General features: G+C 42.7%; 1 protein-coding gene across 6 annotated transcripts in view; it reads right to left on the minus strand.

Moving 5' to 3' along the window:
* Positions 1-26,064, minus strand: part of GLYCTK (glycerate kinase) — a 173,122-nt gene that overhangs the window by 125,674 nt on the left and 21,384 nt on the right. For 5 of the 6 annotated variants that reach the window (XM_066613936.1, XM_066613932.1, XM_066613937.1 and 2 more), the window contains exon 5: positions 17,752-25,188. In XM_066613936.1, coding sequence (XP_066470033.1) covers positions 24,280-25,188 — 909 coding nt within the window. In that variant the 3' untranslated portion in view covers positions 17,752-24,279. Of the gene's footprint in view, positions 1-17,751; positions 25,189-26,064 lie in introns of those variants that run through there. The other variant, XR_010793703.1, reaches the window with a different exon arrangement.

Raw genomic sequence — 26,064 nt, forward strand, 5'->3', positions numbered from 1 at the left:
GATACAAAGCCATATGCACTGTGTTAATGTACCTTTTGTCTCACTACTTCCTTTGTAATTCTCGGTGAATGTCAACTGCTAGCGAAGCATCTGTACTTATCACACATGATGCTGTACAGATGGGATTGCTGCAATTTTCTGCATGGAAATGGTGATGATGTGGAAAATTTGCAGTGTGTGAAGTATCTTTTCCCTTATTTGCCTGTGAATATTCTTTGTCATGGCTCCTGTATTCTTCTCTCCTGTATTCACTCTCCAAATTGTTCTCTGACTTCATGTAATCACCATATTGAGTATATTTTTTACCTTCCCCAATATCTCCTAAATTAACAAAGCTCTAACAGCCCAATCCAATGTATGCCTACTCAGAAGTAAGCCCCATTGAGTTCAGTGGGACATATTCTCAGGTAAGTGTGTACAGGATTGCAGTGATGTTGGCATCTTGGCACTTGTGCTTTGGCATATTCAAGCATAATAATTTCAATATTATTGCAGGGTTTGGTCACTTATTTTCTTGCTTGACACAGGGCATCATATGAAACCCTGTTCTGGATTTTGTTTATGTCATTTTCATTGGTTCTGGATGAATCCAGGCTCCATGGACCTTTTTAACCATCTTGTCTCTTTAAGTTTTAATGTTACACCTGTGGTGAAATACTAATAGTCTGACTCACAACCTGCACTTGGGAAAGTCTGTTGCTTCTATGTCATTTCTTGGTTGATTGAGTTTTGCTTTTGGTGAGGTGAAACCCATTTCTACAAAGTGCTAGAAAGTTGCATGGAAATGGCATTTTCTTTTGACCTAACAAACAGTTGATGCAGCAGTACAGAACAAAGAAGGTGTTTTGTGTCACAAGGACCACATCTTCATTGGTATGCAGGGTGCTTCTCACTTTCTTCCAGGGGGCAGGTTCACTAGTTCATAGGGCTGTTAACATCTTTTCTTGATGCATCATAGTGCCCACAGAACTAAGGACAAGAACACAGGCAAAACTGAGCAAATCACAGTGACAGAGTTCATTCTTTTTCTCCTGACTCTTGTGGTCTATGGCATGGTGGCAGATTTTTGCTGGGAGAGCCTTCTCTTCAGAATAGCCAATATAATCCATGAAAAAGGAAAAAAAAATTCTACAACGAGAATGTGACTGGAATCTGTGACTGGAATCAACAGGACTAAGCAATTCATATTACTCAATATTTTCTCTACTGTGAAATTTAATGTTTGGGGGGGAATGTTTTAAAAAACAGTCTGAGATGTGGATGGAAAGACTGGTTGGTGGACAGTAGGATCGTACTGAGTCAAGGAATGGGGTCATGTGGAGCAGTGTACAGAAAGAGAAGTTCTGTCCTTCTCAACTATAGTTTCTGACCCATTTTTCCATGTTGGTAAACTCATTTTTGGAAAAATCCATGACAGTAAAAAGGTAGAAGGAGAGAACTGAGTTCATCAAAACAATTTTGAATGTTACCCCTCAGTACTGAGCTATGCTGTACACAACAGACCAGGGTCTAGTTCCCCTTCAACCCCCTTGTAATGTGTGGTAGTGAAAAATGTGAGATGATATTATCACATGATGCATTTTCCCTGCTTTAGCCCCGTATCACTGGCAGCAATGGGGGCAAAGTGCATGGCATGGTGATATATCACGTTTCATTACTACATGTTACAAGACAAAGGAAGGGAAACTCAACACGGAGTCACAGTTTGGAGTGGTAGCCCCATATTTTGGTAATGGCTATTTCTCCTGTTGTTCCCCTGCAGATCTAGAGTCTTCAACAGTTGGCCTATGTGTGGGATGTCCACCTATACTCAAACTCCTTGGCCTTTGATGTAGCTTTGAAATGGATGCTGCTTGGTGTATTCCAACTTCTCCTCAAAGAGAAGTTTGGCAGGATTCTTTTCTCCCTCCCTTCCCACTTCTTTCTTTTGAAATAGTTATTGTTGCTGCTTTAATGCTCTGCAGAGAGAAGCAAGGCTGACAGAAGTGTTTATTTCTTCCACCTAGAGTTTTCCCTCTCTTTCAAGAATGGATTGAGTCTGGGCCAAGGCAAGATGTCCAGAGATATCAAAGAAACAGCAGGTTGTCTGGACTGCAGCGTCCACAGAGCTCCCTATCTTCAGTTTCCCAAGGCAGCGAGCCAGCATGTTAGAGACGTATCTCATTAATTTAAACAGACTCTGAGGGCAGTTAAAGTCAGAAAGCTCACTGTGTTAAAATGACACTTTCCCCCCCGCAAGCTCTGCTCCTCATATACGTCTGGCCATAACAGTTCCTCTCAGCAACAGTTCCTCTCAGCTTTGTCATGTCGCTATTACCTATGCAGAGTTAGTGCAGCAGGCAGTTTTGGTAGCTTATGAAGCACCTCAACAAACATCTGTCCATTCTGTGCCCCACCCACCCTGCCTAATTCCTGGGAAAAATTGCCCCATTTAGGTAATAAATGTCAGCACATCACATACAGCACAATCCTATTCTCCCTGCTGATGCAGCGATGCCAAAATGGCTACTGCTGTATCATGTGGGAGAAGCAGTTGCAGAGGTATTCTCTGGGTAAGGAAACATCTGTTCCCTTATCCACTGTGGTAAGCCTCCACAGCACGGAGGGGTCTGCTTGGATCTGCACCAGCAAACTTGCTGGCGCAGGTCTGTGTGGTCTCACACTGCAGGACTGAGTCCAGGAAGGGAGCTAGGTTTCAGCAGCCACTGCTGCTACCAGACCTTTCCCCTTCCTGAACCAATGCGCCCATCCTGTGCCCCGTTGTCTTCTTGTTCCACCCGCCCCTTCACGGTCTCGTTCCACCTTCCCCTCCCATTTTGCCCTCCCCCACTCTGTCCCTTCTTCCCCACCAATTTACCTGCTTCTGCTTGTCCAGGGGGATCTAATGATGTGTACGTGAAGACTTACAACTGCCTTAAGGCAGTTAGCACCCACGGATGCTTGTTCCACCAGTGGGGCAGCCCAGCAGAAGTGGTCAACCTGAGTGTGAGGAAACAAGTTCCAAACTGAGCTCTGTAAAATCCTTTGTGACAGTCCAGGTGTGCTGCCAATCGGATTAGGTTGACTGTAAAACAGATTTTGGTGAGAACAGGGGAGAAGCTGTGTGGAGAAGCTGGACACAGCAGCACTGGAAATTTCCTAGTGATTCCCAGGGTTCAGAGGCCATGTTTTTGATACAACTTAAGAAGAAAGCCATTTTTGCCTGGGGCTATTTCACTCTAGATTTGGATTTCTTCAGAGGTCACAGATAACTAGGAAATGCAGAATAAAAAAGCTCATGAACTGAAACATGTTTTGTATACATAGTGGATTGGAAGCGTATTTTTTTTTGCATTTCAAACACCATCTTGGCCTTTGCAGCCATAATCTTGCTTCCTATGATTTCTTACAAACAGTGGGTTCATAATGTGACGCTTTTGTTATTTTCCACTATATGAAAAAGACCAGTTTGTTTCAACTTCACAAAACCCATCATAACCTTTTTGACAGCAGTGATGGGATGCATCTCTCAGGGGGCTATTACTGTAGTAGTGATGGAACTTGTTTATTTTTGGCAAGTCTTGTTTGCTGCCCGGCCCTTCCTTGGAAGAGACTAACGGACTGAAATTCTTAATATAATGGCTGCTGCTCACCTGATGTGAGGAAAGCAATAGGCTGTAGCTTATTCTGGTTTAACATTAAACCAATTTAGGGCACAATCTGCCAGGAATATCTCAAGTTCCCACTGGACCAAATATAAGATATTTGTGTGAGAGTACAGATGTTCTTGCCCAACTCCTGCTAATTCTTTCAAGCTTGTTTATCTCATCAGGGGAACCATTTGCCTCTTTCCATACATGACATGAAACGACACTACTTTTCAAGGCTTACTTAGCATCCACAATTAAGATTCAGTATATATATAAAAATACAGCTTCTACGTATACTAGCTATGTGTGTTGATAAAGCCAATAAAAGAGTGTGTCAGAAGGTAGTTGCTCTGGGAAGTGCTGGTGTTACTTCCAGGTTTCTTAAATGCACAAACACGCGTGTTTAAAGATGCATGCATTGCTTCCACACGTCAGGGGTTCGCTTCAGAAAACACTGGTGCGACACTAGCATTTCCCTCAGCAATTGTAAACGTATATCGTGGTCCCAAGAAAGGGAGGGCTCCAACTAATCAGTGGCTGCGAACATTCACATATTCCATCAGAAAGGTGAAGGGAGGTGAAGGTTTTAAATCAGTACAAGAGGAGCCGATACAAATCAAGCCGAGTAATTCTGCAGCAAAGCCACCCGGCAGCATCTTTGTTTCCAGCAAACTGGAATCCTGGGGTGACTGTTCTTGAGCTATTGCTTTTTCAAAGAGGCCAGCTAGAGTCCCCTGTAGGCCTTTCTTAATAAGTGGAGGAGAAATGACCTACTCTCCCTGCTTCTGCTAATGAGAATCCCAGACACAAAGGAGGGGGAGAAGGACGGCATGTTTGTCCTTTTCAGACCATGGAGACAGGCATGCATGCGCCTGTGTGTTTGTGTATGCAAGGTACATGTACCCACACACACAGGTCACCCATTAGAGTTTTTTCCCCTGCACTGTTTCTGGAAATAGGCAGCCCTGTAAGTAGTCATCAAACGGACTCTAAGAGAGTAATAGATCCCAGATTTCATTCCTCCCACACACACCTTCTTAACAGAATATCTGTGTTTGTTCACTCTGTTGTCTGGCTTCCTGTCAAGATATCCTGCAGCCAGCCTAGAGCAGCTTCTAATGGGCTGCCAGGGGATTTAGTCCGATACGAGTGTGTACCAGGTGCTGACAGCTTGCTGGAACAGCTTGCTCTGCTAGTGTGATAGGAAATTGGGCTCTCATTTTCACCCTGTCATACTGGGTAGATAGAAGAGGGATGAACAGGGATGCTCTCTTTCTGGGGATTTTCACTGCTGTGTGAAATGGGGCCTAGTCAGCCTTTTCTGTCTGTGGGCTATTTGCTCAGTTTCCCCTGCCTCCACTGTTGTCATAATAGGTGGGCTCTCTGGCTAGCCTTATCTTCAAATCACATGAAGCAGCTACCCCCCCCCCCTTTTTGGGCAGCTGATTTAAGAACAGCTGCCATTTTCCTGCATCCAATCTCTGTCTCCATTTGTCATTTTAAAAAAATGAACTCTGGTCTAAAAGCAGAGGTGTGTATGTGCGATTTCATCATTTTCAGACATGAATGTGTCTAAGGCCAGGAGTGAGTGGGCTATAATATTCAAATATTATTGCCAAGTATTGGTGTCTGCAAACCTACTTTATGTTTAAATATATGCACATTTAACATTTGTCTGTTGACTAACATTGAGACAACCTTATTGAAAAGCAGACTTGTAAATAGGCTGTGGTAAATAAAGATTGTTATACATGATCAGGAATAACAAGAGTGCAAGTTTCAGATCCTTTTTTTTTCTGATATTTCAATTTGCCACAGATTATTAATATGGAATATGTACTGACAGTGAGGCTAGTTAAAATTTCTGAGGGCTACTAAATCCTGCAGACTTAGGGCCCAATCCTATCCACCTTTCCAGCACCAGTGCAGCCACAATGCAACCCCAAGGTAAGGGAACAAATGTTCCCATACCTTGAAGAGGCCTCCCCATCACAGGATGTAGTACACACCCTATTGGCACGACTGCACCAGGACTGGAAAATTGGATAGGACTGGGCCCTTAATTTACAAAAGTTGCTGATGGGAGTATTATACTTTTGCTTCTCAATTAAAAAAAGTGTCTGTGGATTCAGTGTTGGGTATATGGAAAGGTTTGGAACTTAAGGGTGCAATCCTAATCCCCGAGTTAGGCCAGCACAAGTCATTTGTGCCAACCTGGGGGTGTCGCCAGCGTGCCTTACAGCCTCAGGAGTCAGGGAGGCCAGTGCAAGGAGCTGCGTTGGCCTTCCTGCACCAGATCCAGGCCCAGCAGGGTAAGTTTGCATTGGCCAAGCTCATCCTACGCAAGGGTCTGGGGGAGGCGTGGGGAAGACGGGGAGGAGGCATTTCAGGATGGAGGGAGGGCAAGTGGGGAGTGGGAGGCAGGCCCAGGATCAAGCAATTATGCCAGATCCTGACCCCATTCCTAGGCTGTGCAGAGCAACCTTTGGCTGCTCCGTTCTACTCGGATCTGCGCCACCTCAGGAGGTGGCGCAGATCCAAGTAGACCCACTGGGGCCAGTGCAGTGCATCATGGGATAAGGGGAAAGTTTTTCCCCTTGCCTTGGGTTGTGCCACTTTTGGCCCCAAACTTGTACAGGATGCAGCGCAGGCCCACTGGCCTTCCTGCTCCTGCACAAGTTAGGATTGCACTGTAAGTATCCTAGGTATGAAATAATTTTTGAGGTTTGTAAGGGTGCATATGAATCAGTTAGCTTTTTTGGCCCATGCCTGTCCTTCACTGCACAGCATCCTGCAGCTGCTGGGGGCAAGGCTGGCCAGAAGAGGTAAATAATGATAACTTTTACTTACCCTTTCTGCCGCTTCATAGTCCTTTCTGAGCCTATACAGATCCATGCCAGCTGACATGCCAGCTCTTTTGCTGACATAAACCTGACAGCCTAAAGGGGTCTACTCTGTGCCATATGAATTAGTTTGCTTTTTGGTCCAATCCTGTCCTGAACTGCACAGTATATTGGGCAATCCATTGGGGGTCTGTAATTGTAAAAAGGTTAGGAACCCCTACTCTAGAGGATTTTGTTTTATTTCCATTTATACGGTGGGAGTTTTGTTGCTTTTAATATTGAGTCCTTTATGTTATATTTGTAAAATGATGCAGCTGTCTGGCCATTAAAAGAGCTTTCTATTCCCATAACTAACTGTGTCTTACATGGCAGCCAATATTCCTCAGCAGGATTTTAAATACAATTTATAAAATGTTGCTTGGACAAAAAGGTGATTTTTGCCTCCTTTTCAGAGATGTAAATCGCTAGTGTGTTCAGGAAACCTGAGATTATTTGAGGCACATTGTGTTAAAATTTCTGGAGTTGCAGGTAACAGTTTTCAAAATGTGATACAGGATCCATGTAAAGAGAAGCTGAATTGGGAAAGCCCTTCCTTGAGGTTGTTACAGCACCATGTAGAGGTGTTACAAGAGTATAAGAAAGGCATGAAAGCAGCATGGCATGAATAAATATATGCTGTACAGGAGAAAGGGTGTTCAGTGCACAGCAAAGTTTAGTGTCCCTGTTCCTGTGGTCAGTCCATTCTTATTCCTTTGTCTGTGTCTTCTCTTGATACTGCCACACCCACCAAATGCTCTTTGTTCTGTTTAATTTGTCTTTCAGGGAGTTGTGTTATCTCTCATCACTGGCTTTCAAGGGGAAATCAACTGATTGGACAACTTCAATCCAGCCTCAGTCTGCCTCTTTCGTCAGTTCCGTTGTGAAATGTATGGTGAGTGCTTGAGAAAAAGGCTGTGGAATGACAGCCACTGTAGTGGAAAGGTGAGAGAAGGTGAGGGGCAGCAGTGAAGGGCTCATACAATGATTGATTTCTTTCCAGTGGCCCAACTGGTACTAAAGATATGCCACCTGCCCCATTGTCTTTTATGGCTTTTTATTCCTATGTGATTATATTGCTAATTTCATATAGGGATTGAAGCCGTGCAATACATTGGGGGTTTGCAACAAAGGATGCCAGTTTGCAAACAGGCAGGGGTCCTGGTTAGCTCACCTTTGAAAGCCAAGCTGAGCAGAATTCTGTTAGAGATCTTAGCACTGGAATTAGTTGCAAACAAGGGAAGAGCAGGCTCTGTGAGTGTTCGCTACTGTGCACTGGTCTCATCTATTCCCTTATCTCAACAATTGCCTTCCTCTGTCCTCTTTTTGTAATGAACTAGGCACCAGTGCAGGTTACTTGGGCAATGGTGCTAGGTGTGGGCACAGACAAAATGTGTTTTTTGTAGGGCCTGCCCCTTCAGATACATCTGACAATTCAGAAGTATTGAGCAAGTAAATATGTATATATGTGGCTTCTTGTTCTGAGTTGTTGCTTCATGCAAGCATATGCCACTCTGCTATATAAGAAGAGGAAGACTCTTGGCACCTAGTCAACACCCTCTAGATGGAGGGAATGAAGGAGGCAGATCCCCTGTCACCCACACTCTGATAAGATGTCTTCTAAACCTTTGCAACATCTCAGCTGTACTGCAAACGTGATAAACCCAGAGGTGTGAGAATCCTGTGTGTTTTTCAGCCACATAGAGGCTCATTAATGCAAGATTCCCCAGTTTCTGTGTCTTCCCCTGAAGCAGGCTTTAAAACAAAAGAGGAATCCGAGAATATGATCAGAGCCCCCAAGAACGTAGCGGTCACAGACTTGAGTGTCCTCTGAAGTCTTAGATCTCAATCCAGTTTGAATGAGGACTAGCTTGTTCTTGGGAGAACGATCCCGTCCACACTAGAATTATTTTTCACTTAGGGCAAGGTGCCTAGTTACTCTTTGGTCCAGCCATGATGGGTCAAGGTGAAACTGGGTACCTTGCCCTAAAAGGGCTAGTGGGAATAGTGATTATCTGCTTTATCTTTTTGCCTTTCAAAACAGACCCTATTTCTGTGCACACTCTCTTCAAACACATTTTTTTCACAGCCAGTCATCAACAGCAATGCTCCTTAAGAAGCTTGACTTTCAACTACAGAAAACATGCCTGGAGCAGTATGTTCAAGCCTCTACTTCTAAGCAGTTTTCTGAAGTAGTTCTCTATCATCACTGGGTGAGAGGAGCATCTGGTGTTACACATAAACACAGAAAAGAAGTAACTTTCATGTGTGTGTGTGTGTAAGAAAGACAAGAAATGCAATGGTTCAAGATTCGTGTCCCTGCTGCCTTTGACGTGGGTCATTGTTCTCTCACTGGTGAAGTTGCTCCCTAGTTGACATTTTAAGGTCAGTGCCAGCTCTCCCAAGGACTAACCTTTCTCTCTAAAAACTTCACGTAACATGTTTCAGTGCTGGGCCATTCTGACCAAAAAATGTTGATGACAAAGGATCCTACCTGGGTTGCCGGCAAAGAGCTCTCAGCCTTTGTGCAGACTTAGAATGTGGCATTACGGAGAGGTGTGCAGGTAGAATTCCTCAGCAAGACTATCGCTGCTGCAGCTGCTGCACAGTCCTTCCCGTTTCTCAAGAGGCACCGGGGGCTCTTTTAAAGGTATGTGTTAAATCTGTCATGTTAGTGAAAATGGGTAAAATTACACAGTTTGCAGAAGAGATTATAGGAGAACTCCTTCTGCTCACTTCATAAAAGAAAGCCCCCATTAACACCTTGTGAAATATTAGCCGTTAATCAGCCTCTGCACAGAATAAACTATCTACACTATCATTATCTGATCCTTAATGATGCGATAATAGGAATGCTGGGGAGCAGGGATATTAATGACTCCTAAGAGGCCTGAGCAGTGGCAAGGCTAGAAGCCAAGATTTTTAATTTAGTGCCAAAAGCTTCCACTGTTAATAAGGTAGTTACTTATCCCCAACCATTAGCACTATTTGGCCACAAGTGCTCTACTTACAAAAATGAGCTCAGCCCTCTGAAAGTGCTTTGCCAGCTGTTGTGTGGCTGATCCTCTCCCCACTGGACCATGTCCTACCAGAAGTAGAATGTGTATTTACTGCAGTCTGCCCAGTAGACAGTTTAACTCAGGGTTCTGCCTTGCTTGTCTTGCTTTCTTGTTTGGCCCAGATTAATAGGCATTACAGTAAGAGTTCCCTGCATTAAAGGGTCCATACAGCGGCAAGTACCCTTTCCTGGCTGCAAGGTGGCATGGTGGTGTCAGCAAATGCTTGGCAATGACGTCACTCCAATTATGCCAAGCTTGGTTTCGAGCTGTGTGGCTGCACAGATCCTTCTTATCTTCAGTTCTCTCTCTCTCTCTCTCTCTCTCTCTCTCTCCCCTGTACCTTTGTGCTGTGAAATCAGCTTCTGAAAGGTGCTGCAAAGTGTCTCCTGCTCCTGGGGTTAGTTTACCAGAGTGACATTTTTGGTTGGAGATTTGCAATTGTTTTTAAGAGAGTTGAAGGTGATATGGGAGACACAGCTGTTGTTGCTTCCTGGTCAAAACAGTATTGTAGGTTTTTAAAGTACTGTACTACAAAAGTCATTTGAATGGAGGTAATGGTGGAATGGGTAAGCGCACATCATGGGCAATGATGGCTCTATCATACCACCCTCAACTCCATGAAAAGCATGGGAAGAGTGCTGAGCAGACAGTTGCCTCACAAGCCAAGTTCAGCCTGCCACCTATTCACCATCTTCTTTCCACAATTCCTCTGCCTACACCCAAAGATGTGTCCGTCACACAAGAAGTGCCCATGTTCTGCCCTGCTGGGCTAGTTTGGAACAAATCACATTAGAAATCATGAAAATAGCAATGAAAGTCTCAGCTATTTAGATGCAAGGTAGGAAATGTGGCTTGCTTTGTTCACATGGCCGCAGCACAAAAGAATGTTGGGTATCTCTATAATCTCTCTGCTATATTTAAGCTCTCTCTCACTGTGGTATTTGCATATTCTGCAGTTCTTAATATTCCCCTCTTTGCAAGAGCCCTGTAAACAAGCTGTTAGCCCCTTTTGTAATGAAGACAAATGAAAACATAAATTATTGACACCACACTACAGGAATGTTCTTCAACAGTAATTAATTACTAATTAATACTTCTCTTTTTTAAATTTTTTTTATTATTTTCCAAAATAAAAACAAACAACAAATATAAACAAACACATAAACACAAACTCAATACACAACACAAAGAAGGAAAAAAACAACACAGAAACACACCGTTGGAGGGTGCAAGCAATCATATATCAATATATCTAATCAATCAATACATATCTTCTAGTCTTGTTCCTCTTCTAGTTTAGCCTCTTAATATCATTTATCTATCATATCATATCCTGTATAATACATATATTGTATGTATTCATACAATATATTCATCTAAATGCCCTATCTCATACATCTACAATTTCATTTTCAACCAAGCATAAAATAGTCTCCATTGCTCTGTGTTGGTTTGCGCTATTGATCCAAAATCTCTCTATCCATTTCCACCACATTCATTATTTTCTCTATTAATTCATCTTTCATTGGAATTTTAATATCTTTCCAGTATCTAACATTTAAAATCCTTGCAGCAGTTAATATCATAATAACTAAATACACATCATTTTCTTTATCTATAATATCTAAGGTAATATTAAGCAAAAATAACTCTGGTTTCAGCGATATCATAAATCCAACAATCTCTTGTATTGGTTTCCTTACCATTTTCCAATATACTTGCATTTTTTCACATGTCCACCATATCTTCTCTTTTTGTCTTCTTCTTGTTGCTATCAGTGAATGCCTCCTTGCCCCTCTAGTTTCTTCCTTTTCTGATTTCTCAGTTATCTCTGAATCATCTGATTTCTTCCAGCTCCATTTCTACACTTTCTAGTTCTTTTCTTCTCAGTTCCTCTTCCTCAGTTTCTTCGTTTCTCGTCTCATCTTTCATCACTGTACTCAAAAAAATTTCTGCTTTCATTGTTGAATTTATTTTATATCTCTGTGACTGGAATTGAAAAAACATACCTTCCAGGAGAAGCCATCTATATGGTATTTGCTTTCCTCTTAAGAATTTTGCTAGCTCTTCATATTCTTTTCTCTTCTTTCACACTCTCCATGGGACATGTCTCAGAATTTTCACTTTGCTACCCTCCACCATCCATTCCTTTTCCTGTGAGATCTTCAATATTTTATCTCTGTAAAAGGTTCTGATGAATTTCACATGGATTTCTCTTGGTAGTTCATGTTTTCTTAGATAAAAAGTGCTCACTCTTCTCACTGAATCCACATCCATGAGTAGCTCCTTGGATGGCGTGTCGATCCACTCTGATATTAAATCACTAGTCAGACATCTTGTATCTTCCCCTTTCTGTTCTGGTACATTTTGTATTCTCACTACTCGAGCTGCACTCTCCATCTGAATTTCCATTAAAGTTGCCTCTCCATCATATTGGTTCTGTTCTATCTCCAGTATTCTAGATTGATCTTTTGTTGTCTTCTAATTTTCTAATCTTTTGTGTATTCTCATCTGCTTGGCCTCTAACAGCTTTCAGTTGCACACTCAGATCATTTAGTTGTGTAGTTAAAACATCCAGACTAGCTTGAACCTGCAGAAATTGATTTGTGTGCTGCTGTCCCTTCGCCACTAATTTTTCTATATTGTCTTGTAGTGTCTGCTTCCAATCTTTCCCTTTCAGTTCCTCTTGTGTTAGTTTTCCCAAGCTTGACTCCAGGGTGGGAGAGCCCCTAACTTTTGCTCCTTTTCCTGTCATCCTTTTTCTTCCTTAGGTCTTCTTTCCTGTATATCACTATCAGTTACCCATATATCACATCATCAAGAAATCAACTGTTCACCCATAAAAACCAACACAAGGAAATTTTAAGTCAAATGAACCTTTTCCTTGCAATATTTTTAATGCCACTAGATGTTCTCAGCATATCGTCCTCATTTCACTTGTCAAATCCTGTTCTTATCCTTGCAATGTCTTTTTAAATCCACTAGATGTCCCCGATGTTCTATTCTTATTTTATTGTTTTGACTTTATTGCTTACGTTTGTTGCTATATCATCCACATTCCCTTCCAGAAGATAGTGAGAGAAATTCAAAGCAATAAACCACTCTTGCAAAACAAAGAACTGCAGATCTCCAGCCCTCTCCACAGGCACTCCAAGATCTCCACAGGACAACGAAACTGAGCGTTCCAAAGCAGAGTTTATATTCCAAAACGATTAATTTATAATCCAATGAGTTTTAGATTTGTAAAGTTAGAGTTATGTTCTCATATATTTCCATAACAAGCTCAGCAAATCTCCTCCAAAGCTTCTTCTCACACAAGCAAACAAGTGAAAGGAGAAAGGCTCCCCCCCTTTCCTCTTCCCAGAGGGAAAAATCTGCCCCTCCTTCTTCTTCCCTCGGGCAAAAGCTTAATCAGGCAGTCAATTAATCAATCAGTGCCAGACACACACAGCAGAATAACACTCACTTAGTTCTTCCAATGTCTTTCCCTGCCTGGGGCCTTCAGCTTGGTTTCAAGATGAATCCTCACCAACACGGACATTGATGGCTGGGTTCCCTTGGAGAAAAACAGCCCCTGACTGGACGCTTCTTCTCTGGAACCATACACCATCTGTAGGATTGAATCTCTCCTGATCACAGATCCTCAGATCTCCTCAGAGCCATGGTTTTTTGGGAGGAAATAGTATGCTTTCCCAAGAGCTTTCTGGTTGGTTGGCAACCTTCAGTCTCGAAAGACTATGGTATAAGCCTACAGCACCCGGTATTCCCATGTGGTCTGTCTCCCACCCAAGTACTAACCAGGCCTGACCCTGCTTAGCTTCCGAGATCAGACAAGATCAGGCACCTGCAAGAGCTCAGAAAAACAAAGCCAATCAGTTGCCTCTGGCCCTGCCCCCTAGCATTCTGCTGATTAATACTTCTCAAACTGCCTATGGCTGTGCAATGGAAAAGCCCTCCCCGTTTTGAGCAGCCCTTACCATTTGTCATGCTGCTGCTGATCTTGCCAGCCGATCTATACAGAATGTTACTCTGGACAGTCACATCTGCTGCTCATCACCCCAGCAGGCTTTGCGCCCAGATTTCCAGGCAGACACAACTGCCTGGAAGGAACAGTTCCTGGACACAACAGGAAGGGCTGTTCCAAACTACGGGCTGTAGTTTAGCGAACACTGCTCTAGAAAGAAGAGAGGGCCAGGGCCATTGTTCCTGAGTGACCCCATAGCACAAAGATGACTCCCTGCTTTGCATGCATTGGTAGATTATCTACACCAGGGACTTAACAGGAAGACCTGTTCATCCTTATGGCCCTCTCAGCTGCTTTTGACACCACCAACCATGGTGTCCTCCTTGGTTGCCTAGCTAGATTAGGGCTTGGAGGCACTGTTTCATGGTGCCTATGATTCTTTCTGGCCAAGAGGTCCCATATGATGATATTAGGAGATTCTTGAACTTTGCCCTTGCTTTTGGCCTGTGGCATGAAACAAGTTTCCATTTTGTCCCCTATGTTATTTAGCATCTCCAAGAAACCACCAGAAGAGATGATCCAGGGGTTCAGAATAGGGTGTCACCTGCCTATTAGTGACATTCAGTTCAGCTTCTCTGTTCTACCAAATGATGAGGAAACTGTTGAAGTCTTGTATTATTGCCTGAGGTTGGTTGGGGGACTGGATAATGTTTAACCAAGTGAAATTAAGTTCAGACAAAATGACTGTCTTCTTGCATGCAGGTATCAGACCAGCGGCTCTAAATGAGATTGCACTCACTCCACAGAAACAGAGTTGCAGTTTGGAGGTACTCCTTGATTCTTCTTGAATGGTCAACTGACAGCAGTGGTCAGGGGGGCCCTTGCCCTGCTTAGGTTGGTGCAATAGTGGTGCATGTGCTGGTGATATCAAGACTTGTTTACTGTAACACCGTCTACATAAGGCTGACCTTGAAGAACATTCAGAAACTAAATTGGTGCAGAACTGGGCAGCTCATGTAGTCATGGACACTAGGCAGTTTGTAAGATCAGTGCTCCTTTAACTGTGCTGGCTACCCATTTGTTTCCAGACATGATTCAAAGTGCTAGTGTTTTTTCTCTGAAGTCCTTCACAGCTTAGGATGGGGTATCTGAAGGATCACCTCCTAGCATATGAGATGGTCTGTTCCCTGAGATCATATGAAGAGGCTGTGCCACCATTAGTTGAGGCTTCATTGGTGGTCATCAGGAGAAAGACCTCCTTGCTGATTTACATGCTGAAGCTTCCCTGTTGATCTTCCACCAGGGCTTTGGTTTTGTTGTATCTTTTCCCTGTTATGATATCTTGGTTTGGTTTCTGCTGTTATTTATTGTTATTATTGTTGCTGTCTTGGCATTTTATTGGATTGGATGCTTCCTTGGGCCTTTGTTTCAAAGGGGAAAGGCAGAGTGTAAATATTATAAAATAAGTAAATAAATAAATGATCAGTAAGGATGTGGGTGTCTAATTTGCTATCATTACACCAGTGGCTGTACATGCAGGAGTGTGTGTTTTACTTCCTGCTCACCATTGACTGGCAGTGCTTGGCAATGGAAGCACAGAGGTTTGTAACAGGCATGAACCTGCAGTAACAATGCACTGTATTAACAGGACTCTCCACACTTCTTTGGCGGCCACAGAGGCTTTCCTCAGCAGGCAGGAAGTACAATGTGCATCCCCAAATGGAATGGAATGAGTATATTTTCATTACAAATAATGAAAACCATCACACAATGAACACACTAGTTTCGCGCATAACAAGTCACTTGGGTACCTACATTTCATGTGGAGGCCACAACAAATGTCATGAGTAAAGCGGCTGTCAAGATGGGTGCGTGTTTGGGCTCCTAGGAGACTGCCCAGCCTGCTAGCTACACAGATGACAACTGGGTGAGGCACCACAAACACACACATCATAGTCACGCTGCCGTAAACACAATACCAGCTTAAATAACATAAAGAAATAATGAACAAGAAAGTTTATCAAATGGGAAAACAGGAAGACACAAATCTCTGTCTCTCTCAACTCTTCAATTTTTAGAAACAAGGTTGTCTAGCCCTAGTCTGCAAAGGTGTACTTGAATGTGCCTGGGCATTATACGGTTGCGCCCAAAGGAGAGAAGATTGCTTTTCTCAAACTCTTTCACTTCCAACAAGAAGTGCCCCTTACAGTGATCTTTCCTAAAGAATTGCAAAAATCTTCACTTGTGGTTTAGATGCGTATGTCCCCCTTTGCAAGGCAACCAGGGTAACATAGCAAAACTGAGAGCAGCAGTCCAGCTGAGTATGACAACATACTTCCACTCCCCCATTTTCAGAGTAAGGGAAGTGCGAAGGCTTCATTTGCCCTCAGTGATGTAATTACATGGCCAAATCTGATTGGTTGTGCGGTGCCATGATATCATTACCCTAGCTACTTGATCACTGAGAAGTTGGGCTTATGTAAGAATTTTTTTTCCTTAATTGCACTGAAGCAGCTGCCAAAATTTTGTGCAATTTGCAGAACTAATAACAGATTCAAGAATTTAGTTTGATTTTTCTTTTGCACAAAATTAAGATAGCTTGGACACAACATTTTTAATTTGTGTATAACATGTAGTACTCAAAGTCCTGTGCATTTAGCACAAAAATTGCCCCTCTCTATTGAGATACAATCAGGATTAGGCATGTACTCTATTCAGATACCTACTTCCTGCTCCCTCCAAAAGAAAAACGCCCTTGACTGAGGACTATGGTGGCAAAGCAAGATGCAGGTGGATATTTATTTTGTTCCCCTGGAAGCTTTCTCTGTTCTCCTTAGCCTTCCAATAAGAATTGGAGCTGTATACACAGGGTATGTTTGAAAAGTAAAAGTGCTCTTATAGTCTCATTGTCCTTGACCAACTTCCCCCATTCCTGCCTTTGCCTCATTAAAGGAAAGGGGATTTGGAAAAGAAAAATATGCAGGGGAGAAAAGGAGCCAAGTGAACACTGATGTAAAGTGTGCTTCAAACAGCTGCATCCTTTCATCTAACCTTTTTTTATCTGCCTTTTCCCTTCACGAGAGGAATGTATTTTAATCACCAGTGAAACTTTCCAATTTAAAAACAAAAAACTGAGGGATTCTGTTAGTGAAATGTACACTATTTTAACAGCTCATGGATTACCCTGGAGGAGTAGATGCAGCAAGGGCTTTGTGAATCTGAGAATGAGCGCAAGCAACATGTCCAAGGATTAATGAAGAACTTTGCTGATATAAAATAAATTGTGGTTCTTTTTCCTGAGGCTACTGCTGTGGGACATTCAGAAACATGAAGGGGGAAATCTATTCATACAAATGGACTTAGACCCTCCTTTGCAGGGAGGACTGATTTAAAGTAAACTTGAATTATTAATTTTAGCAAGAACTCTTTGTCTTGCCCTGAACACCCAACTTCTGTACTCACATTTAATTCCTTTTCTGCGAAGATTCGCATTGCACAGGGATAATACGAGCTTCCCCAAGCAGATGACTTATTTGTGACAGCAAGTGGGGAGCACATATAGTCCCCATGTGCTTCTAGGGCCGTCCTCATCCTGCCAAAGGAAGCCTGCTACCACTGCTACAGTTAGCAACGGCTGATGGAAACAAACAGAACTTGTCAAGGAAGAGCTGCTGGAGTGGGGTGAAATATGTTTGGTCTCATCCCAATTCTACTTAGAACTGTTTATACATAGGTCAAATTTCTGGTGCGTTTCATGTTTTAAGCAGGCACAGGCAGCAAAACACATTAGAAAATATTACTATTATTTAGGAATTGCAATATACCACCACAAGGATTATGCTTAGATGGAAAATACCTTTAGTGGTATATATGAAACTCCACTGGCAAACTTCTCTCCTGCTTTTATTTGACACGTCCTCCAAAGAGTAAGCCAAGCTTCTTTTCCCACCAACCCAGGTCAGCTGTGAGGTTAGCTAATTTGTACTGCTAGGAAGAAAATAATAAAGTTTGCTGTTCCTCTCCCGATATTCTGTCCGTGCATAATATGTATGGCAGCACAAAACTCGGAGAAATTCCACCCCAGTTACCAAATGAGCTAGGTTTAGTTGTTTAGGGGACTTAGCATACCTGCTCTATTGGAACACTGGGACCTTAGACTGGATGCTAACCAGCGTTCTGCAGAAATTCCCTTTACTTAAAGAAGAGACTGAGAGAAATAGTCCAATAAACGATTACAGCTTTATTAAAAGGGACACAGCATAGATATCCAAAAGAAATCAGTAAAGGACTATTGTAGTGCCATAACCAGAGTGTCCTATAGTGTTGTGTGAGTGTATTTGGTGCACCCAAAGAAATCAGAAAGGGGAATGGTAGTGAAGGATGTCGGGGATCCCTGCTCTGCTAGCTAAAGTTGGGGAGAGAAGGGAACAAGGGGAGTGAGGGAAGAGAAAGAGTTCAAAGCACAAGGCATAGCTACCTGACTGGTCTGTGAGCAGCAGTTTCTGTGAGCAGCGTGTGTGGACACCCCGGAGAGTGACCCTGTGTTAGGGCACTCGCAAGAGTGACTCCATGTTTGGGCACTCAGGAGAGTGACCATTTGCTATTCAAACCCTTTTAGTATTTAAGGATCTTGAAAAGTTGCTTATGTGTAAGCAGAATGTTTGGGGGATAAATGTGTAACTTAGGGTGTTTGCTTTTAATGTATCAGTAGGTAACTTGGGTGTGAATGGAGGGAATTCCTCTTAATCAACCAGAATGCAGGTAAACAGGACTAGCAGTGTCAGCTAAAATGCATATTCACTCTCTGGTGCCAGAGGATGAATAGCAACTTTAAGTGAGGTTTACCTAAGTTAATGCAAAATACAGGTATACTCCAATGTTTTGGTACAAAATACAGAAGTTACTGAAATTGCATTCACGAAAGCAAACACAAACTGAAGATATAATGGAAAACCATCTGACAGGATTACTGAGTTTCATTCAGCTAGAGATACAAGTAGGATTATCAGTTTCCTTCCAGGATGTGTGATTGTGAGAGGAGAAGAGGGAATACACAACCAAGAGTCTGAGCTTGACCAAAGTGGGAATGAGGCCTGTAGGCCAGTGTTTTGCCTGCTAGCATCCATATATGAAGGCCTGTTTGTGATATCACAGTAGCATAACCAGAAGTACAATAAAATGGGGGAATTTTAACACCCCTCCCCCTTACAAGAAGGGTAGCCTTCTCAGGCTATCTTAACCTGTAGCGACAGGCCCAACAGAGAAGGCGTGCTGCATGTCTCTGATACAAAGAGCTTCTTCCCTATAAGGTTTCTCATAAAGATATGGCAAGAAGACAAGTTTTCTAAGGGATTCTGCCACCGAAAGGGTTGCGGGTCCTTTCTCAATGAGCAAAGAGACAGAGAGAACGCAGTTTCTATTAAATATCGGGAATTAAATATACCCGATTATAAATCTTAATAGACAGAAGATCCATTCCTGACCTTTAATGAAGTGCTTTTCAATAACTGATACTAGTGCCACTGGTGATATTTCACTATATAACAGGTGGTTGCTTTATTCTACTGTCAATAGTGACTATGTGGCATTACACCCAATGGCTTGCCCTTTCTGGAAGCAGAGATGGTTCCACCTGTGCACCTGTGGGCGGGTTGCTTGGCCCTTCAAAAGGGGCACATGTTAGTGAGAGCCAGGGTGGTGTAGTGGTTTGGGAGGTGGGCTTATACCTGGAACATCCAGGTTCAAATCTCCCCTCAGCCATGAAGCTTCCTGGGTGACCTTGGGCCAGCCTCACTTCACAGGGCTGTTGTGAGGACAAAAGGAGGGGAGCAGCTGTGTACACACCCTGAGCTTTTTGGAGGAAGGGCAGTATAAAAATGTGAAAAATAAAAAAAAGTAAAATTAGTTGCATGCAGAGCAAAGTCCCAATTGCGGGGGGGGGGGCTGCCCATGCGTGTACACAGCTGCCATCTCTGGTGGAACCTGCAAAAAGTGGCTCTTTTGGGGAGGGGGGGTTGAAGAGCCTTGCTTTTCCTTCTACATCTTGATTAGATGCAATATATGTCTAGTTGTGTATTGTACCCATGAAATATACTTGTTCAAAGATACTGTTTTCAGATCGGATTCTCTCAGGCTGAATGCTTTATCATTTTGTTGAACTACTGGAAAAGCAAACTAGTTGTGAACATTTGGATGGGAACTGCTTTTTTATGAATTGCAGCTGGGTGTTTTCAATTACCTGAGCTGGTTAGAGATGTGATAGTGGGAATCTTTCCCAAGAAATCAGTGTTTTCATGGGAAGGACCCATGTGATTGGGCTCTGAACATATGGGTGGATAATTTTAATATCTGCCCAAGGGTGCAGGACATGCTCACAGAAAAGCAGCTTCCATAAAGAAGGGGAAATGCCTAAGGGCATCTGAGCAGTGTGGTCATCAATGCAGGAACTCTAATTCAGAGAAAGTATTCCTGCTTGGTAACTAAGAGTCCAACAATTGAACAGGCAGTGGGAAAACTGATTTAAAGGTATGTTGGGATCAGCAGTGAGGTTGGAGTAACTGAGGCTGTGATTCTAAGCATTTTTACTTTGGACTTACGGGCCCTACGTAAAATGGGCTTAGATTCAGCATGCAACTGGTTTTACAGCCTTGAAAATCTTGCTCTCTACTTGATATTGAGGACTGCAATCAGCATCTCAAGAGCAAGTGATACATACAACTTACAGAGGAATACTTTGCACAATGTGGATGGTAAATGGGGTTCCCAGAGGAGGAGGAGTCGCTTGCTGCAGCGACTTTGTGCCCCCCCCAATTCCTTCTCCTATGGAGGCTCCTCTTTGATAGAGAAGGAAGAGGAAGCACAAAGCCACCAGTACCTCCTCTGTAACTAGGGCGAAGCCTGAGGGACATCATGCATCCCCTTTTGGTGTAGCGTCCAGAGCAGGTGCTCCTCAGGCTTCACCCTAGTTACATCTCTGCATTTTTGTTCTAATTTAATTATACTTCACCTCTATTAACATTTGTTTCTGTTATAATGAAAAATGTTAATCAGTGAACAATAACCAATAATCAGTGATCAATGTTGCACTGAGCTACATTGAAATTAATGGAACTTGCTTCCAAGTAAACATGTTAAAGACTGGCTTGCCAGTCTAATTCTATTTATCAATTTTGCTGGATGAGAGCAAGCTGGAGAACGGAGTATGTACTTCTCAAATCTCCTGTGATAATGACCCATTCACATAAGCCATTATGTGACAAAAAAAGACCAAAGACCGATCAAAGACTGATTTTGTTCACTATTTTGTCCTGGAACAGACAAACTGGCCTGCATTTTGCACTGCAGCAATTTGGCATCAGAACAGTTGCCTCAGCAGGCTTTCTTGCTTTTGTTTTGTGGGATTAAAGAAGTTAATCAGAATGACAGTGAATTCTGAATGTATACAGTTAAAAAGGTCACAAACTTGAGGCTGCATTGCTTTTTGGCCAGCTTGTGAAATAATACATGGAGAGTTTTCACCATTGATGCAGCACAATGCACTCCCGCATGAAATTCCAACTAGCAAGAAAATGCCATCACAAAGGGTGACCAAAAGTTCACAGGGTCACGTTACAATTGTGTCACTACATCTGGACTATTTTTCATATCACACATCCCAAAGTGTGGTGACAATACATTCTGCTGTGATGCTAAGCAATGACTCTTAAGATCAAAGGTTAAAATGCATATTCTCCCAGAATCTGGGGTAAATTAGATTCTTTCAGAGGTCTTCTGTTATGCTAAGATTGAGCTAAGTATGCTTCTCACCATCAGAGCCAGCTTTGGGTAAAACAGCATACAATAGGCTACCCCACTAATAACAACACATGCAAGGTAGTTGCCTCCATTTGACCACATGCCCAGATACAGGTAGATAACGATTTGTGGTTAAGATAGTGTTAGAACAACAGTGTTAGGTATTAAAACTGTGCTGACAGAAATAAAAACAAGGTTAATAGCAATAAAGTATTAAGCTGTAACTCTAGTAAAAGGAGATTCCATCATGCAAACATAAACTAATTATGAGGACAATATTAAACAATATTAGAATAGTATTGGTTCAACCCTAGATTTCTACTGGGATTCATAATAGAGCACATGAATGTTATTACAAAGGGTATGGTTACCTATAATTGCGTTTTGCTCAGTATTCCAAGAAACTCTGAAAGCTTCTCATTCCTCCTGATACCTATTCAATGGGATGGTCTTTTAACCATATGCAAGGACATTTATTCATCACAGCTTACTTAACTTACAGCACAATCCTAACAGTAACTTGAGCCTGCACAGGTGTCCCTGCACCAGCTCAGAGTGTACTTGGGGGCTGGCATGGCCAGCATGAAGGCCTGCAGAGGTAGGTTCATGCCAAGGGGCACGGGGGTAGTAGGGAGGGTGGTTTGGAGATGGGGAGTGGCCGGTTTGGGGCAAGGGAGAGCAGAACAGGAAGGATAGGGCCTAAGGGACTAAAACGACTAAGGCCTCCTCCACTGTATCCTAACCCCGCTCCCAGGTCAAGCACCCCTATATGGGCTTCCCAGATTTGTATCAACTATATAGCCCAGTGATTTTCAACCTTTTTCAGCTCGCGGCACACTGGCAAGGCACTAAAATGGTCAAGGCACACCTTCAACTTTTTGACAACTGACAAGGCACACTGTGCTGTCAGTGGGGGCTCACATCCCATAATGGTCCTATTGATAAATGACCCTTTCCCAAATTCCCGCGGCGCACCTGGGGACCATTTGCGGCACACCGGTTGAAAATGTCTGATACAGCCTCATAAGTGTGGCTGGGGTGTTACTCGGGGTAAGGGAGAAAATATCCCCTAACCCAAGATCTCCAGCCTGCTTCTAAACTGCATTGGATGCAGCGCAGGCCATGTACCAGCAGTTTAGGATTGGACTGTTAACCAACCTCTTTCCTACCTGTATAGCTGTGTTCCTTTCCAACATTTCTCAAATATATGTCCAATGGCTACTTGTATAGGAAGGCTACCATCCTTACGTCTTTAATTCACAATAATCTTGGATCTAATATCAATTAAACCTTCAATATTTTATCAATTATATATAGAAATTGGTTCCAAAAATGTTTCCCTTGGAGCAGGATCCCCAATAATATAAGTAAGTTCTTTCACATATGCAGTAATTCTAAGCATTATAGTTTTCATAAATTTTAGAGAGTAAGACATTAAATACCATTCTCTAACAACTTTTTAATTGCAATAACCGAGGAGACTGTATAACTATATCTACCCAGATAGCATTCCATCTCCTTGGAGATTTAGATGGAGAGTTATCTGCCCATTCATGTATTTAACTAGGGCCTGTCTGTGTTCCTAGGTATAATATTTGGTAAATGACAGGAAAAGCCTGGATCTATTTTCCACAATCTTTTCAAATAGCAAGCATAATATCAAACCATCTTCCAAATTACAAGGCCAGTGACTAAGAAAACATCTACCTTGAAAATACTCAAATAGAGAGTTATTTCTGTCTCCCTGCATTGACCTATCTCCTTGTAACTGGTTATGCTTTATTATCTTTGGTAGAGTCCCTATATAATTCTATATAATTATATAAGTCCCTATATAATTAAGATTGTGGAATTCATACAGAATACAGAGGGTATTCTGTAAGACCAGACATTGTACACTGATCCTGTTACATTAACAGGTTAATACACACCATGGCTGCACAGTACCAAAAGAAATATACAGAATAAACATATATTGTACTTCCCCATACCTTCACACAGGCCTAATATAATGATACATAATTATAATACTAATATATGGGTATGATTGAAAAGCTTTTTTCATTAAACTTCCTTAATTAGCTTGAATTTTTTTCATCTTAGGCTAAAGTCCAGCAATGTCTGGCAGCAGATTCCCACAGTGGACTGCACTGCCGGATCAAAAGGCTAGCATTTACTGGTATCATCACCCTAATCTGCTGCTTTGACAAATAGATAGGAAAATGTTTGAATGTCCCGACTCTGCAAATTACAAGCATTTAAAGCATACGACTAACAGTACAGGAGCAGAATTGGCTGCTTCAAAGACTGGTTGATTTTGCTGGAGCCAGTACAACAAATGAGGATGCAATTCTATATATACTTAGCCGGGAGTAGGGCCGGTGAAACACAGAGTGAGTACTCAGACACCTGCTAAGCAGGCTGTTGCCTATGTAGGCTCACCCATCAGGTAAACAGGATTTGGTCCTATGCACTCTTACTTAGGAGTAATTCACCCTGAATCCAGGGGGACCAGAATTTCCAGTGAACATATTGAAGATCAGGCTGTTAATCTCTAAAGTGCTCTTCATCTCTTTCTGCTGTCAGGTCAACCCAATAATTACAGTGCCATGTTACAGTGCCACTGTGACCAATCAAACGCTAATTGCTATATGCAAGAAATCAGTGAAATGTTTGTTACAACAAATGCATTATTGTTAGAGAAGTCTCAGGCAGAAAGACGCTAGTGCAGCCTTGATACATCCAGAATGCTGGTGCTGTGGTTACATCTACCTCTACCTTGGAAAGAAAATAACATATCTACTATGTGTCTAAGTAGCCTTCCTTTGCTGTAAACCTTCCTTGATGTTAGGAAGTCCAGATGCCTGCACTGTCCAATTTATGCAGCCTAAATATGCCCACGGTTCCAAGGCTCTTTCTTCTCTGCAAAAGGATAAGAATGTCTGAAGCATCACTCACTCACCATGTCTGGCTTTTATTAAAACAGCATGAATGTCCATGACATTTGTGCCTGTCAAGCCTGTCATCAAAAGGTGATGCCCACCTTTGAACTGAGTGAAGAAAGTGAATGAATCATTATTTCTCAAAAAAGACTCCACATCTAGACCTTCCTGTGCTGCTTCATTCACTAGCTCCTGGCTAGCAAAGGCTCCAGCTGCCTCTGTTGGCCCATCTTGTCCATCAGTTCCACCACTGAGGAAGAAAACTTCATATCCGTCAAGGAAGGTGCCATTCCCGGTGAGTTTAGCTCTGTGCAAGTCCAAGGCTACTCGCAGAGCCAGTTCCTGGTTCCTTCCACCCTTCCCATTCCCTTGAAGCTGCACAGTGGTTTCTCCACCTGCAAGTACACAAATGGGTCTTTCATCTTGAGAGTCTGGTAAAGTTTCTAAAGTATGGGTGAGATTCAAATCTGGGACCTCTAGCTCTGCTGAAAGATTTGAGAGAGCTGCTTTAACCTTGTCTTTTAAAGAGTCATTTCCAGGAGCTCTCATGATGCTTAAGCAAACAAGCTGGATCAGCAGGCTGTAGAGCTGGGCCACGATGCTGACCTTGCCACACACTGCACTGCTCACAACCACAGTCAGGTAACCCAGAGTCTCTGCCTCGCGTTTGGCCTCCTCTAAAGCTAATCTGTTAGAGCCAATGACAACGTTGTATACATGGGAATAGTCTGTGAGAGCATTTTGCTCTGGGACTGAGCTGGAGAATACTGTCTGCACTGACTCTGGCAGGCTGCTCAGCAGATTGTATTTGGCCAGTATCTGAAGGCAGTCCTGGACACTGTGGGGACTGGCAATAGTAGGGCCACTTGCTATAATGTCCACTGGATCCCCAATGACATCAGACAGGATGAGGCTCAACACCTGGAAGCAAAGAAGGTGATAGGTCAATACAGTTCATGCAGCACAAAAGCCTGTCACTATTAAGTTATGTCTGTCCTCAATCTGGGCCTTAACCGCAGCGGAAGGCAATGTTTCCCCATGCATGTAGATCATTCAGTGATTGGTGAAAAAGCCACCGTAGGTTACGCCTCACAGAGTGCTTCCCTTGGAAACAACCCGTTTCAAAGAAGACACCTCACATGTTCTGCTGCAAAATACAGAAGCCGCCAAGCAAAGCAATTTGGCTGGGGAGTAAGTTTCACTGAACTCAATAGGATTTTCCTCCTAAAAATCATGCTGTGAATGACATTTATGCAAATGTACCAGTGGGAGCTTCTCTCTTTTGGGAGGGACCTTAGTTCAGTGACAGAGCATGTGATTTGCATGCAGAAGATTCCAGGTTCAATCCCTGGTTGGGGCAGACCTGTCTGAAGCCCCAAGGAGCCACTGCCAGTCAGCATACACAGTACTGAGCCACACAGACCAAGGAGATTCAAACGTTCAAGCAGTTCCTAGGTGTGTGAAAGTATTATTCACTGAGATTTCTGGATGGGCATACATGATTATTTAAAGACACGGGTGCATCATTCACATTCTACTGCAGGAAGCACTAGCAAAACACTGGTATAGACAGCAATCATATCTGCTACGGAAAGTGCTGAGCCTCTTTCATCCTTTTTTGGCTGCTCTGACAGAACTGATTCCTGCTTCTCATTTTCCAATGAGAAATAGCTCACCTTTTCAAGTCTGTAATACCAATCCATTTACAGGATTTTTGCTTGCTTGTTTTTGCTTGTTAGTTGTTCATACAAGTATACAAATAAGAAAAATAAACTTTTAAAAGAATTCAAAATCCTT

This window comes from Tiliqua scincoides, chromosome 2, assembly GCF_035046505.1.
Source record: "Tiliqua scincoides isolate rTilSci1 chromosome 2, rTilSci1.hap2, whole genome shotgun sequence".
In the NCBI taxonomy this organism is placed as follows: Eukaryota; Metazoa; Chordata; class Lepidosauria; order Squamata; family Scincidae; genus Tiliqua; species Tiliqua scincoides.